The 12,888-nt window shown below is 42.2% G+C and overlaps 1 protein-coding gene across 14 annotated transcripts in view; it reads left to right on the top strand.

Annotated features, from left to right (window-relative positions):
• The window catches only part of FRY (FRY microtubule binding protein), a 620,873-nt gene that overhangs the window by 290,778 nt on the left and 317,207 nt on the right, over nt 1-12,888 (top strand). For 13 of the 14 annotated variants that reach the window (XM_066258908.1, XM_066258906.1, XM_066258901.1 and 10 more), the window contains one exon: nt 9,590-9,789. In XM_066258908.1, coding sequence (XP_066115005.1) covers nt 9,670-9,789 — 120 coding nt within the window. In that variant the 5' untranslated portion in view covers nt 9,590-9,669. Of the gene's footprint in view, nt 1-2,827; nt 2,849-9,589; nt 9,790-12,888 lie in introns of those variants that run through there. The other variant, XM_066258904.1, reaches the window with a different exon arrangement.

Genomic DNA, 12,888 nt, shown 5'->3' with positions numbered 1-12,888 from the left:
GAAGAAATAAAATAGGAAGAGAAAAAAACAAAATAAAGCAAGACAAAAAAAAAAACAAAAAACAAAAGAGGAGAGAGTGAGAGTTAAGTGTTTTGGAGTATAACCTTAAAGGAGGGTGAGGATGAAGAAGAGAAATAAAATGCAACACTCATGGGTAGTGTAGTTCAAGAAAGGGGAAGCATAAGATGGGCAGAGAATAGAAGGACCGATGTGGAGGAAATAAAGGCAATAAGACAGAAGAAACAAACAACAACAACAAAAAAATTAGTGGATCAAGTTGTAAAGTCTGTGGATTTTTCTTGATTTTGAGAGGTTAACTTCTTCCTTTTTCTTTTCTCTCCCTCTTCCTGGTCGGTGACTCTGTACCCCAGGCTCTGCCCCTGTGTCACTCTTAGGTAGGGATTTGCAGTTGATGGGATTCTATGGCAATGTCATATAATTGGCTTTAGTCTTGCTGGTAGTCACGGCTTGTTGGCGTTTGCAGGGTCCAACGATGAGAGAGTTTGCTTTCCTGGATTCTCTCTCCTAGTCCCCCCTTTCTGAATTAGCAGCCTGGTGATCCAGCTATAAGGCTGCAACTGCTTCTGCCTGGGGAGTAAGAGGCTCAAAGAGCTGGGAAATCCCCACTCTATCCCCACTCAGCGCAAGGCTTTGGGAAAGGCTCTGACAGTCAGGGCCTCCAGTTTAATCAGGCGGGGGTGGGAGTCAATTGTTGTCAAGGTGACTGTTCAGCGCCTATCATTTAGTTGGACCTCTCAACCCAGGCTTTCCACACTTTGTAGCCTGTTTTTGCAGGGAAGAAGAGGCACTAGTCTCTGCTTGCGACTAGTGTAGTATAGATCTTATTATCTGCCAAGTCCTTCTTGTTAGCGTTTATCCCTGAATATGGAGGCTCTATCAATCAGAAGTTGCCCCCGCCCCTTTAGCGAGAGGCACTAAAAAATATCACGCCTCTTGTCTTGGATCGCTGAACTGAGAGAGATCTTATCAATTAGAACCCAGGGTGCGCAGATTTCATGGGTTAAGCTAATTTCAGTGATTGGGTCGCAGCTGTGCTTCCGAAGGTATTTTAGGCTGCCTGCGCGCGCCCCTCCCCCAACGCTTGATTGTTAGCTTGAATGGCTGGGTGAGGTGCCCCGCCCACGGAGAGAATCTCCCAAGCCTCTCCCGCTCGCCCTGCTGCTGGCGGCTGGATCGCACCAGGCGCAGGATAATGGAGCACCTGGGTATGCGGGCCAGCAGGGCGCCCTGGGCGCGTGGAATGCCCAGGGCACGCGCGCGAATGGGGTGCTCCGGGCTCCGGTGGCTGGTGACTCTCACTCGCTGTGTGCGGGCCGCTGGGAACGTCAGCGGTGCCCAACCGGACCGGGCGCGCACGCGCGGCGGCTCGCGGCGGCGGCTCAGCTTGCGGCGGCTCCCAAATGTGGGCTGACTCACCACAGGCGTACTTCCTCGCAGCTTGAATGAACGTCACTGCGGTAGATTCCTCCACACCCTCATCTCTCAGATTAAAGTGATAACAGTCCTTTCGCTATCAGTTTGTGTGGAACTCCGGAATGCTCCGAGGATAAATTTTTCTGTTTCTAGTTGATAAATTTGTTGTGATTTAGGGGAGAGCTGTCGGACGCGCTGCTCACGGCGCCATATCCGTGACGTCACTCTTCCTGAGCTTTTTTAACCATTAGTCTTTTCTTGACCTGCTTTGAAATACATCAAATTGTATCTTTTTGTTAAATGATTTTATGTTGCTCAAACTAATTGTTTTACCTGTTCCAACATTTAGCATTTCTTAATAATATTTTGCATTTCTTAATAGGAAAATAATTCTTCCTATTATACTTGGAGGTTTATTTCTCGTCATCCTAATTTATTTTGCATTACTTTAAGGGTTTCTGGTCATTTTGAATACTTGCAGTACCTTTTAAAATGGCTTGTTCAAGTACTATTATAAATGCATTAGGGGACAGTTCATTATGGTTCTTTACACTCAGTGACATACTCATGGTAGCTACATCGTTTTTGGTTTGTTATGCTTTATGGTATGTTACTGTGAACCAGGAAATATGGAGGGGATCATGGTCCTAAAGAAGGGTCTTGGTTGCTAAAGGGTTTGCCTTTAGAACCCACAAAATGAACGAGAGATTGAGGACTGGCAGAAGAAACAACTTCTATCCAACCTTGAGCAAAGAAATAAATTTACCCTCTGTTGGAAGATAAGATGATATCTATTCCTAGAAAGGAAAGTTGTTTAAATGGACCACCCTACTTTGAATGGTTATCACATAGACTCTTGGGGACACTTCAAAAAAAAAAAAAGAAAACTATTTTTTATTTCAAATGCTCTGAGTCTGATTCCAGTAATTGGGAACGTCAGAGAGAAGACTGAGTGTTTTAAAAAACCAGCTGTGCTCATCTGTCTTTGTAACCTGGAGAAAGCTAGCAGAGGAGCCCTCTTCTCTGAGCCCCAGACTCTGCAAGGCGGTGAAGACGCAGTGGGTCTGATGTGCGCTTGGCTTCACATTCTTTACAGGCTGGCTAAGATTCTCATTTTCAACTAGAACTGACACAGATATAAACAAGCCAAAGGGATGGGCTGGAAAAGCAAATCCTTCCTGAGCCAAGTCTGCCTGGACTCTCTCAGTCACCACAGCACACAGCTTTCGTTCTTCTCTATGGCAGTCCCAGATGTAGCACTACAGCCCACTGCGAACTACCGGTGCTGCGTGGAAGAAACCTACTCAAGACACAAATTGATGTTAAGAGGAAGAGGGGGAGGCCTGCCAAGGGAAGCAAAGAGGACTCCTGAATTTTCTTCTCCCTCAGCTTTTACTATAGAAGCAGAACAGAGGTAACTGAATTACAAGGGAGGGAGGCCAGGTGATAAGGGGAAAGAATGACTAATGGCCATTTTGCTGACATGGAGAAAGGGCTAATTTGGGTCAGTACATTCTTTTTCTTTTGCTAATTAACAAGCACAAGGAAGGGGCAATCCAGAACCTCTAGGCTAATTTTCTAAAGCCTGTTCACAGGTATTCCTTTGTGTCTGCACAAAGGTCACTCACACACACAGCTTCTTGGTGTTTGCATCCAAGAGACATTCACCCAGGGCTTTTAACTCAAGTTCCTCAATCCAAGTCATAGAGGGTTCAAGGTTAGAAGGGTGATTTCCTACACCCAGACTCTTAACATCTGCGTACCTGTGCTCAGGTAAAGATGAACAGGTCTTTCTGTGTAGTTTTCCCTTTCTCTTTTAAAACCTGTTGCAGTCTGACAGTGTATGTGTGTGTATGTTTTAGACACACATGAAATTCCTGATTGTATGAAGCTGCTTAACCTTTAATCTCCATGTGGGCGAGAACCATCTGTTCTGTTCACTACTGTCTCCTCAATGCCTAGAGCAGTACCTGAAACCTAGGCACTCATTGAAGAAATATTGGCTAAAATGAACATGTGAACGAGTGAGCAACAATATTAATGTCACTAAAAATCTGACCGAGAAAACCAATTGCTTTCTTGTAATACCTATCACCTCTTTTAGCCTCTGTGGCATTCACATGAGGAGATTCATGGTATTATTTCCTTTTCTTTCAGTGTTGTAATAAAAATGCAGCTGGACTGCAAGTTGTGGGTGTTCGTTACTAGAAGGTTAATATGGTAATTCCTACAAATGTTGGTAACTTAGGGAAATCGTGCTGAAGATCTTAGCCAGCTAAGAGCAGCAGGCAGCCTAAAAATTAAGGTATTTGTCAATGAAATTGGAAAAAAAAATATTTCTGTTCAAAAGATCATCTCCTGCAATCAGAAATGGATGTAATGAAGAGGTGAGAAAGGGCCACAAGAGTTTAATGCAGACTTCTTCCAGATTAAGCAATGGACCTTGCTTGATATAAGAAATAGAGAGCCAGTAACAGGGAAAAACACCTCCTAACATCATCAAGCAGAACCAAATAGAAACAGAATTTGGAATAAAAATAAATAACATCAACAAAACACACTTAAGGCATGTAAAGCCAGTAGCCACGGCCACCATCACAGCCGCCTGGCCCATGCAGATTCGCATTTGATTTGGACAGATGGTAATGAGCAAAGAACTGGTGGGCCATCATCTTTAATCCTAGTTTATACCCGGTGGGCAAGAAATACACACAGTGGGAAAACACTCCCCTTTCCATTCAGGGCTCCCAAAGCCACTGACTTATCCGAGTTTTCTAGAATCAAAGGTTTGTACCTCACCATCCTTATTCACCTCTGTTCCCCATCTCCTTCTCTCTGCACAAACTGGATTCTCCTTCAGCACTCGCCATCTTGGCTGCTTCTCCTCTCTTCCACGTGGCCTTTCTCTGCTCTCCCCTCTAATGCTAATCTCAGGAACTGAGAGAGAGCAAGTTCCCGGTCTGCTCCATTTTATAGTGTAGAAATCAAAACTTTTAATCTAGTATACAAACAATGAAGTCTCTGATACAAAGTCACTTAGGGTAGGAAAGCCATAGTCTTAAAACTAAGCTTTATATGATCTGGCCTGCTTACAGCCTGTACCCCACACCCAATGCAAACAAACTATAAGTGAGCAAACCTATATATTATGTTTACAAACTTATTTGACCAACAAGGCAAAAGAAGACAATAGAGAAAATTTAGAACATGTTTAAGATTAAAATATAAAGAGAAAACACATTTCAAAAAAATTGAGACCTAATTAATATCTGACAATGATGCCCTTCTTCTGATCTCCCTCTTAGATCCCTGCCTACCGCAAGAGCACTGATTTGAGTGATTTTCTAGGGATGTTGGTCTGTTGTGTGAAAATAGAAATATGAGAGGAGGAAGAAAAGGGGAAAGAGGATAAGGGCCATTGGGATTGAAGCTTAAATTTTATCACATTCAGGAAATTTAAATTGAAGAAGTTTTAATCCCACAGATTAAATCATTGCTTCCAAGTGGATTCAGGTGGGGGAAAGGAGATGCCGACAGACATCGGACCCCTTTATCATAAGAGAGTTGTGCTTGCAGAGGGCCCACGTGAGGAGCAAGTGGCCAGAGCATCTGCGTCGCCCTGCCAGGCCGAGCCCGGCCCGGCTCGGCCCAGCCAGGTGGACGAGAGCATACTGAACTGATTTCTGGATATTTTTTTTATGTACACCTGGAACCTTCATAATTTTATTAACCAATCTCACCCCTATCAATTCAATAAAAAGTAGTAAGTTTCATTTAGAAATTAGACCGTGCACAAGTAGACTTATTTTTTAAATTAATTTTTCAATTGCCGTTTACAATCAGTGTTATTTTGTATTACTTTCAGGTGTGTGCACAAATAGATATAATTCCTAAGGACTAAATTCCTAAGAGATGGTGTTTCTTCCTTTACATACCAATGCCTTTTTTAGTTTTATTCATTTGAAAGGGAAGCCTTCTGGAAATTACTATTCTTCTTTTTCCCACCTTCTCAAATACAGGACTATATATCAGACTGATTTTAAACTTTCCCTGGGACTCAGGGTCATCTCGTGAATGTTAATTGTGACCACATGCTGGACCGAATCATGGACATCCCCATGTCTATGTGAATGTCACATTCTGTGGCTCTGTACTAATGGCTTCAGGCTACTGCATTTTTAAGTTCTGGTGGCTTTTTGGAGTTAATGCCATTATTTTCTTCCTTTGCTATTAGTGTTTCTTTCTGAACAGGTTGCATCTTTCCCTTGTAATTTTCTGTATCTAGACTATTGTGAACTTGGAAACTAGATAGTTGATCTTAAATATATGTCAACTGAGAGTAAGCAAGTGCTGAAGGAGAGTCTGGTGATTTTTTTCTAATGGCAATATTCTAATGTTTAGATTAGTATGAACTCGGTGACTCACTTTTGACCAGCAGGGATCACGTATTTCTTGGTTCTCAGCTATATTGTCACCCAAAAACTGAATTACTGAAAGGTACCATGTCATATGTTTATTTCAAAACTATCCTGGCAAAAGGCTGGGATTTGTTATGAATTACCTGTGGTAGGATAATGAGGGTTTACTAAAACTTGGAAGTGCATCTATCTAGTTCAAGGACACTTATCCCATTAACTTTTTCTGCATCTCCATCTGCCCAGCTGATCGGTTTTACCGCACACTGATGGCCCTCCCCTTGGCTCACTTGCGGCTCTGGCACAGGGCTCAGCTGGCTAGGACTATTCTAGCTCATGAAAGCTGTGCACATAGGCTTTTGTATTCAGAAAATGTCTGGCTTTGAAGTACAGGTGGATAACGTGTTTTTTATGACAGCAGTGAATTGGTACTTTGGCGTTTTCAATGAAAGATTTGTCTAAGAGTCATTGTGGTTTCTGGATGTCAGCTACCTGCTTCAAAAGGTGTCTTTGTGGGACAAATATATATCCCACGAAGATGGGATATCAAACTGAGATTCATGGAAATAGGTAAAAAGTACAATGGTTACCTGGGGGAGAGGTTTGAGGGGAGGGGAAAAAAGAAGGACAAATATACAGTGACGGAAATTCATTTAACTTTGAGTATTACCTGAGTGATAAACTCTGTACAATGCAATCAGTAGCTTAAATGCTATAGAAATATTTAACTGAAACTTATGTACTTTTATTGATCAATATTACCCCATTAAATTTAACTTCAAAATAAAAAAAAATATGAAAATAAAAAGTGGTTTTGCAGGACGACTGCCAGAGGTCACCCTTAGGAACATTCTCTCACCAAAGTTCGAACTTTTAGGGCCAATAGTCTTACAGCGATTGAGCTGGTCTTGCAATTATATGTTGCATCACCCTAATTATTGCTGCAGTCTAGGAATGGATAAAATCCCATAGAAAATGAAAGATATAAAAAGTCATCATCCACTCAGACTTTTCTTGGTTTATATTTCAGTCTCCAGTTTTGTGGCACAATGCCTTGATACTTTAGGAAGCATCCGTGGAAGTCGCCTGTCCCTCTTTAAGCTGGACTTGCACTGAGAGAGTAGGAGGGAATATGGAGGAGTGGCCAAGACTTCATTTGCATCACCTGATTTTGAGTATGCCCTGTTAGAATAAGTAATACTTTTTAGGAAGCTGCTTGGAGCACCATTGAACTAATGACTCTTTGTTGCAAATCCTGCTCCCTATTCCTTTAGCAAGTCTACCACTGAATCTTGTCATAGAGTTTCCTCTATGTGAATGACTTTGGGATGTACAGAAGCGAAGTCAGATGTGACTTTATTTAGTTAAGGAGCTTTATTGGCTATTACCTGAGTGACAAACTCTGTACTAAATGTGAGAGACCACAGTCTAGTTGAGGAACCTTTAGGGGATACATCTAGAAGAATGTATGGCTCAGTTACATGGCTGATCCTAGGCACAACTGCATGACCAGTGGGTAATCACATCACTTGTCACCTGTCTACTGAGTCTTTCTTAGGTAATGTGGGTGTATAGCCCCAGAGAACGTAAGTTAAATGTTTAAATCTGGAAATACAAACTTGCCAGTAAGGGTTAACCTGGTATATGTGCCATTAGGAGTGGTTCTTAAGGGACAGGAGACTTAGATGGGCAGAGAATATAGGAAGGAGGAGGAGAAGAGGCAGCCATACATGAGAACCATGTGCTGTTGGACCAGCCAGGACAGCAGCATGACATGGGCACAAGATGGAGGCACGCTAGCAGAAGGGCTCAGACCCAGGCCATGTGTCTGAGGCCTGGCAGTGATAACTGAGAGGCACTGAAAATGCTGAGTAAAAAAAGTGTAAAGATTAAAGCCGTGCTAAAGGAAGGTCAGTTTGGTATGTAAAATGAATGAATTAAAGGCAGCAACAGTGCTGCTCTAGTAACCATGTCATAGGCTTTTGAGGGCCCAGACTATGACAGAGCTGCTGAGCATGGAGAGGAACAGAAGTAAGATACAACTTATTTTATTTTTATAAGTGAAGAGGCCATATTCTAGTGTAGTTGAGATTGTTCAGGACCCCTCAATTCCAAGTTCAGTGACCCGGAGAGGGTGGGGCTTTAGGAAAGAGTAGGAAGGATTGAGGGAAAATCTGCAACATAACATGAGAACATGTTTATAATTCAATAAAATAAGCGCCATTTTTTTTGTTATGACTTCCTCAGAATTTGACTTGAGGTAGAAATAAGGTAAAGGAAGCCTGAATTTACTTGTAATTTTGAGAAGGTTTCAAGGAGAACTTTTTTCTTCCTCTTTCATTATCAATGGCACACTACTGTTCTCTGATACCCTAACTGGTGTCCAAACTAGACATCTAATTTTTCTTATTGTTTTCCTTAATCCCTATATCCAGTCATCCAAAATGATATAGTCTTCTTTTAAATGTCTGCTTTATCATTATCCTGTCCTCAGCATTTCTATAACCTTTAGAGTGATAACTGATCATCTTAGAGGTACTTATGGGGAAGGGAGTAGTGCACATTACAATTTAAGAAGAGACATAAAGGCCCTGGACGGTTGGCTCAGTGGTAGAGCGTCGGCCTGGCGTGCAAGGGGTCCCGGGTTCGATTCCCAGCTAGGGCACAGAGGAGAAGCGCCCATCTGCTTCTCCACCCCTCCCCTTCTCCTTCCTCTCGTCTCTCTCTTCCCCTCCCGCAGCGAGGCTCCATTGGAGCAAGGATGGCCCGGGCGCTGGGGATGGCTCCTTGGCCTCTGCCCCAGGCGCTGGAGTGGCTCTGGTTGCGACAGAGCGATGCCCCGGAGGGGCAGAGCATCGCCCCCTGGTGGGCGTGCCGGGTGGATCCCGGGCGGGCGGGCGCATGCAGGAGTCTGTCTGACTGTCTCTCCCCGTTTCCAGCTTTGGAAAAATACAAAAAAAAAAAAAAAAAAAGGAGAGACATAAAATTTCCACTTATGAGTAAAAATTTACTTTCTCTATCAAAATAGTTGTCTGACTATTGTGTTCTGAATGAAGGCCACTTATTGGGGATTCTGTTCAAAATCTAATCCAAGTGGGGAATCTGCACATTTTATAAAGGATGAGGAGGGCACCACAGCATGTACCACAGGGTGGTGAGAATGAAAGTTGAAGCCACTCTTTGGTTGGCATAGGTGGGGCCCTGCCTGAGCCTTCATCTTACCAGAGGGGCATCCCTGTCAGAGAGAAGACAAGCTGGGCTAATATAAATTGGTTCTTGGAAACATCTGAAGTTTTTTCCCATTATTTCTTTCATTTTTTTCTTGTTCCATTACTTAGAATGAAGCACAGAAGACAGAGATCTTAGCCATTAGGAAAACCAGGACAACAAATCAGTTTTCCACATACATGTCCTTTATTATTTCCTTGAACATAAAAAATGATGCAAAAAACATCTCAAATGTTGTTGGATTAATCAACTATGTTATATACTTGGCACATAATTTACCTAAAGCAGTGTGGTAACCAGAAGTATTTCAAGATTATCAAATATGGCAAAACACAAATCTAAAGTAATCAAAATAATTAAATTCTGACACCATTTCTAAAGAATAAGGCCAGGTTATATATAGAACAGCATTCCAGATGTAATTCATATCCTTATATTATGGCTTAATGCAGCCAACCCAAGTGTTTATGATGTGGTTTTCAGACAGTAAGAATATTCATTCTATTTTTCAGCTTCTCCAGTTGGTAACGGTTATATCAAGCCTCCAGTTCCACCTGTGTCTGGCACACAGAAGGAGAAAGGGCCGCCAACCATGTTACCCATCCATGTGGACCCAGACAGCAAACCAGGGGAATATGTTCTCAAGAGTTTATTTGTCAACTTCACCACTCAGGCTGAGCGCAAGATTCGCATCATCATGGCAGAGCCGCTGGTGAGTGTGCACTATGATAACTGTTTCTCCCTGAACCCATCTTTACACTAAACAGAGGAGAGTTGATGGTTATAAGAAATGATTTATACTGCAAACAGTGATATCCAGTTTTTTTTGGATGTCACTGATAATTTTTTAAAGATTATAGTTAAGTTTTTAAATTTAATTTAAAAAATGGGAGGTTGAAGGCTTTAAAACAAATCTCAAGAAATATATTTCAATGGCATATTTTACTACTATGTTTAAGACAAATTGACATAATTGAACTATTAGAAGTATTAATCACAGAAAAAACTGTGTTCAGTTTCTGTTCTGTGTATACTTTAGTCAAAGTCTTTTGTCCTGTTGTTAAATGAGGAAAAGCAAAATGTCCTTCAGCTGTCTACGTGGACTGCCAGTTTGGGAACACATGGTCTCAGAGATACAGGGTCTTGGGAAGCTTTTAGGTATGTTATTCAGAGACACCAGTTTGTTTTCTGAAAATGGGAATATAGGACATTCTTGACTCCTTTACGTTTAGTTCCCTTATTAGATGATGCCCTTAGAATCCAGGGTTTTTATTTGCAGATAATTCTGTCACAAAATAAGGCATGTGTTTTGAGCATGTGTTAATCGCTCTCACAAGTGCTGGTTCTCAAAAGGACAGTCTGGAAGAAAGTCCAGATTCAGATTACTGGTTTTCTGACCTTGGCTACACACAATAAGAGACAGGGAAGGAATTTGGAATGACACAGCTCTTTCTGTGAAGCTGGGCTTTGTACATCCTGTGGGGATACTGGAACACCCAGAGACTGAGGTTTGCTTTATGGCATCATAGCTTAAAATAGTTAAATGTAACATTATTGAGCCCACAACATGTCTCTGAAAATGTATAACAATGTAAGGGTTAAGGATCAGAATTCAACAATATTTAAGTGTATGGTTACCTAAAAGTTACACACTTTGCATTTCCAATTTTTTATTAGCTCAGTGGAAGTTTTTATAAACTCGAACTTCTTATGGAAGATGTTCCTTGGTTTTGCCATTTAAATAATTTAAATTAAACCTTAATACCATACCTTTTCCCCATTCACTCATATTTTTATGGTTTTACTAATCTTACAACTGATAATAATAGCTAATATTTCTGGAGTACTTACTCTGCGCCAGGCACTGTGCTGGACTTACCATCTCCTTTAATTATCACATTGGTCTTAGATAATATTTATATCCCCAGTACAGATGGGAAAAATTGGCACAGAGAAGGTAAACTAATTGCATAAGGTCACATAGTATTGATTTGAATTCATGCTGGGTGACCTCACAGCCAGTCTCTGAACTAGTCTGTGCTCTATTCACAGTCTGCACAGTCGTCTTCTTGTAAGGATACCTTTAACTTCTTAAGACAGATGGATGCAGGGTCAGCAAACTGAAGCCCGTGAGCCATATGCAGCTCTTTGGCCCCTTGAGTGTGGCTCTTCCATAAAATACCACGTGCGGGCGCTACCTTGATAAGGAATGTGCCTACCTATATAGCAGCGGTTCTCAGCCTGTGGGTCGCGACTCCGGCAGAAGTCGAATGACCAAAACACAGGGGTCGCCTAAAGCCATCGTAAAATACATATTTCCGATGGCTTTAGCCGCTGAGAAGCTGCGCTACCGTCTGCAGCAGTGCTATTCAGCTTGAACGCACGCCGTTATGGACGTGCATTCCAAACTGAATGCCTGCGGTCATGCGCAGACATGATTGTATCATCCGTCTGGGGCCTAAGGGTCGGGGGAAGCAGGGGGAACACTCCACAGTCCGTAGCGGCAGAGCTGCTCGTCCATAGCAGCGCATTAGGTGTGTCCCGCGCTTGCTGATGTCAACAGTGGGCGGGTGCAGCAAGCGCTGGAGGACAGAAGCCTAGGAGGCGGAGAGGCAGGAGGTGGAGAGCCAAGAGAGCCTGCGAGACAGCCTGCTGGTGTACAAAAAGGTTAATAATGTAAAAACAGTACACACACCATACACACAATACTGTGTAAGTGTAAGGTGCTTTGTGTGTAATCATTACACAGTACACAAAGCAGCTTACACTTACACAAAGCACCATACATTTACACAGTGTGAACTACATCGGTCTTATACTATAAGAGACCACTATAAGATGTAGTTCACACTGTTCCCCAATGTATAATTATCTCCCACTATTTTTCCCATATTCTGAATGAGGAAACTGCTGAAATCAGCGGTTTCCGGCATTGAATCCGCCTTCTATTGATTTCATTGAGAGTGCGGTGGATTTTGTGGAAGAGAGCTCCCGAGAATCTCAGGTTACCACACAATCCGCAGCAGCCTCCTTTTGATTTCAATAAGAGGCAGAGAAATGATAGTTCCCGACACATTTCTTCCTCTCCTATTCAAGTCAATGGGAGGCTGCAGTAGATTCCGCTCAAATATAGAGCATGTTGCTTAATTTTTTCCACGCTGGAACTTTTCCTAGAGCAGAAAAATTTCAAATGTGGAATCCGCCACCCCCAATAGACTGAAAGAGGCCTCACACTGAGGAATCTGCTGTGCGGATTCTGCAGTGTAAAAGATCTGCCTCCTATAGAAGTCTATTGGGGTGGCAGATTCCACATTTGGAATTTTTCTGCTCTAGGAAAAGTTCTAGCATGGAAAAAATTAAGCAACATGCTCTATATTTGAGCGGAATCTGCTGCGGCCTCCCATTGACTTGAATAGGAGAGGAAGAAATGTGTTGGAACTGCATTTCTGCCGTACAGGGGATCTCTCTTCTGCGGAATCCACGGGTCTCCCATTGAAGTAAATGAGATGTGGATTCCACTGCAGAAACTGCTGCTTTATAGTGTGAAAGAGCCCTGAAAGATACCATGCTGTGCAGAAACTGCAGTATATCCTATGACGTAGTTCACACTGTTCTATATAGAAAACTTGCCACTAATCTGAAAAAAACAGATCCATTAGTTAAGCAGCTATTTACGGAATGGTAGCCCCAATACACTAGGTAAGGAGGTCCATTAGTAATAAATATTTCTCAATATATAATTAAATACTGTTTTTGTGATTAATCACTATGTTTAAATTATGTTTGATTTGTAGCAATGAGAATACATAAT

This window comes from Saccopteryx bilineata, chromosome 2 (assembly GCF_036850765.1).
Source record: "Saccopteryx bilineata isolate mSacBil1 chromosome 2, mSacBil1_pri_phased_curated, whole genome shotgun sequence".
Classification (NCBI taxonomy): domain Eukaryota; kingdom Metazoa; phylum Chordata; class Mammalia; order Chiroptera; family Emballonuridae; genus Saccopteryx; species Saccopteryx bilineata.
This window is presented reverse-complemented; position numbering and strand designations above follow the sequence as displayed.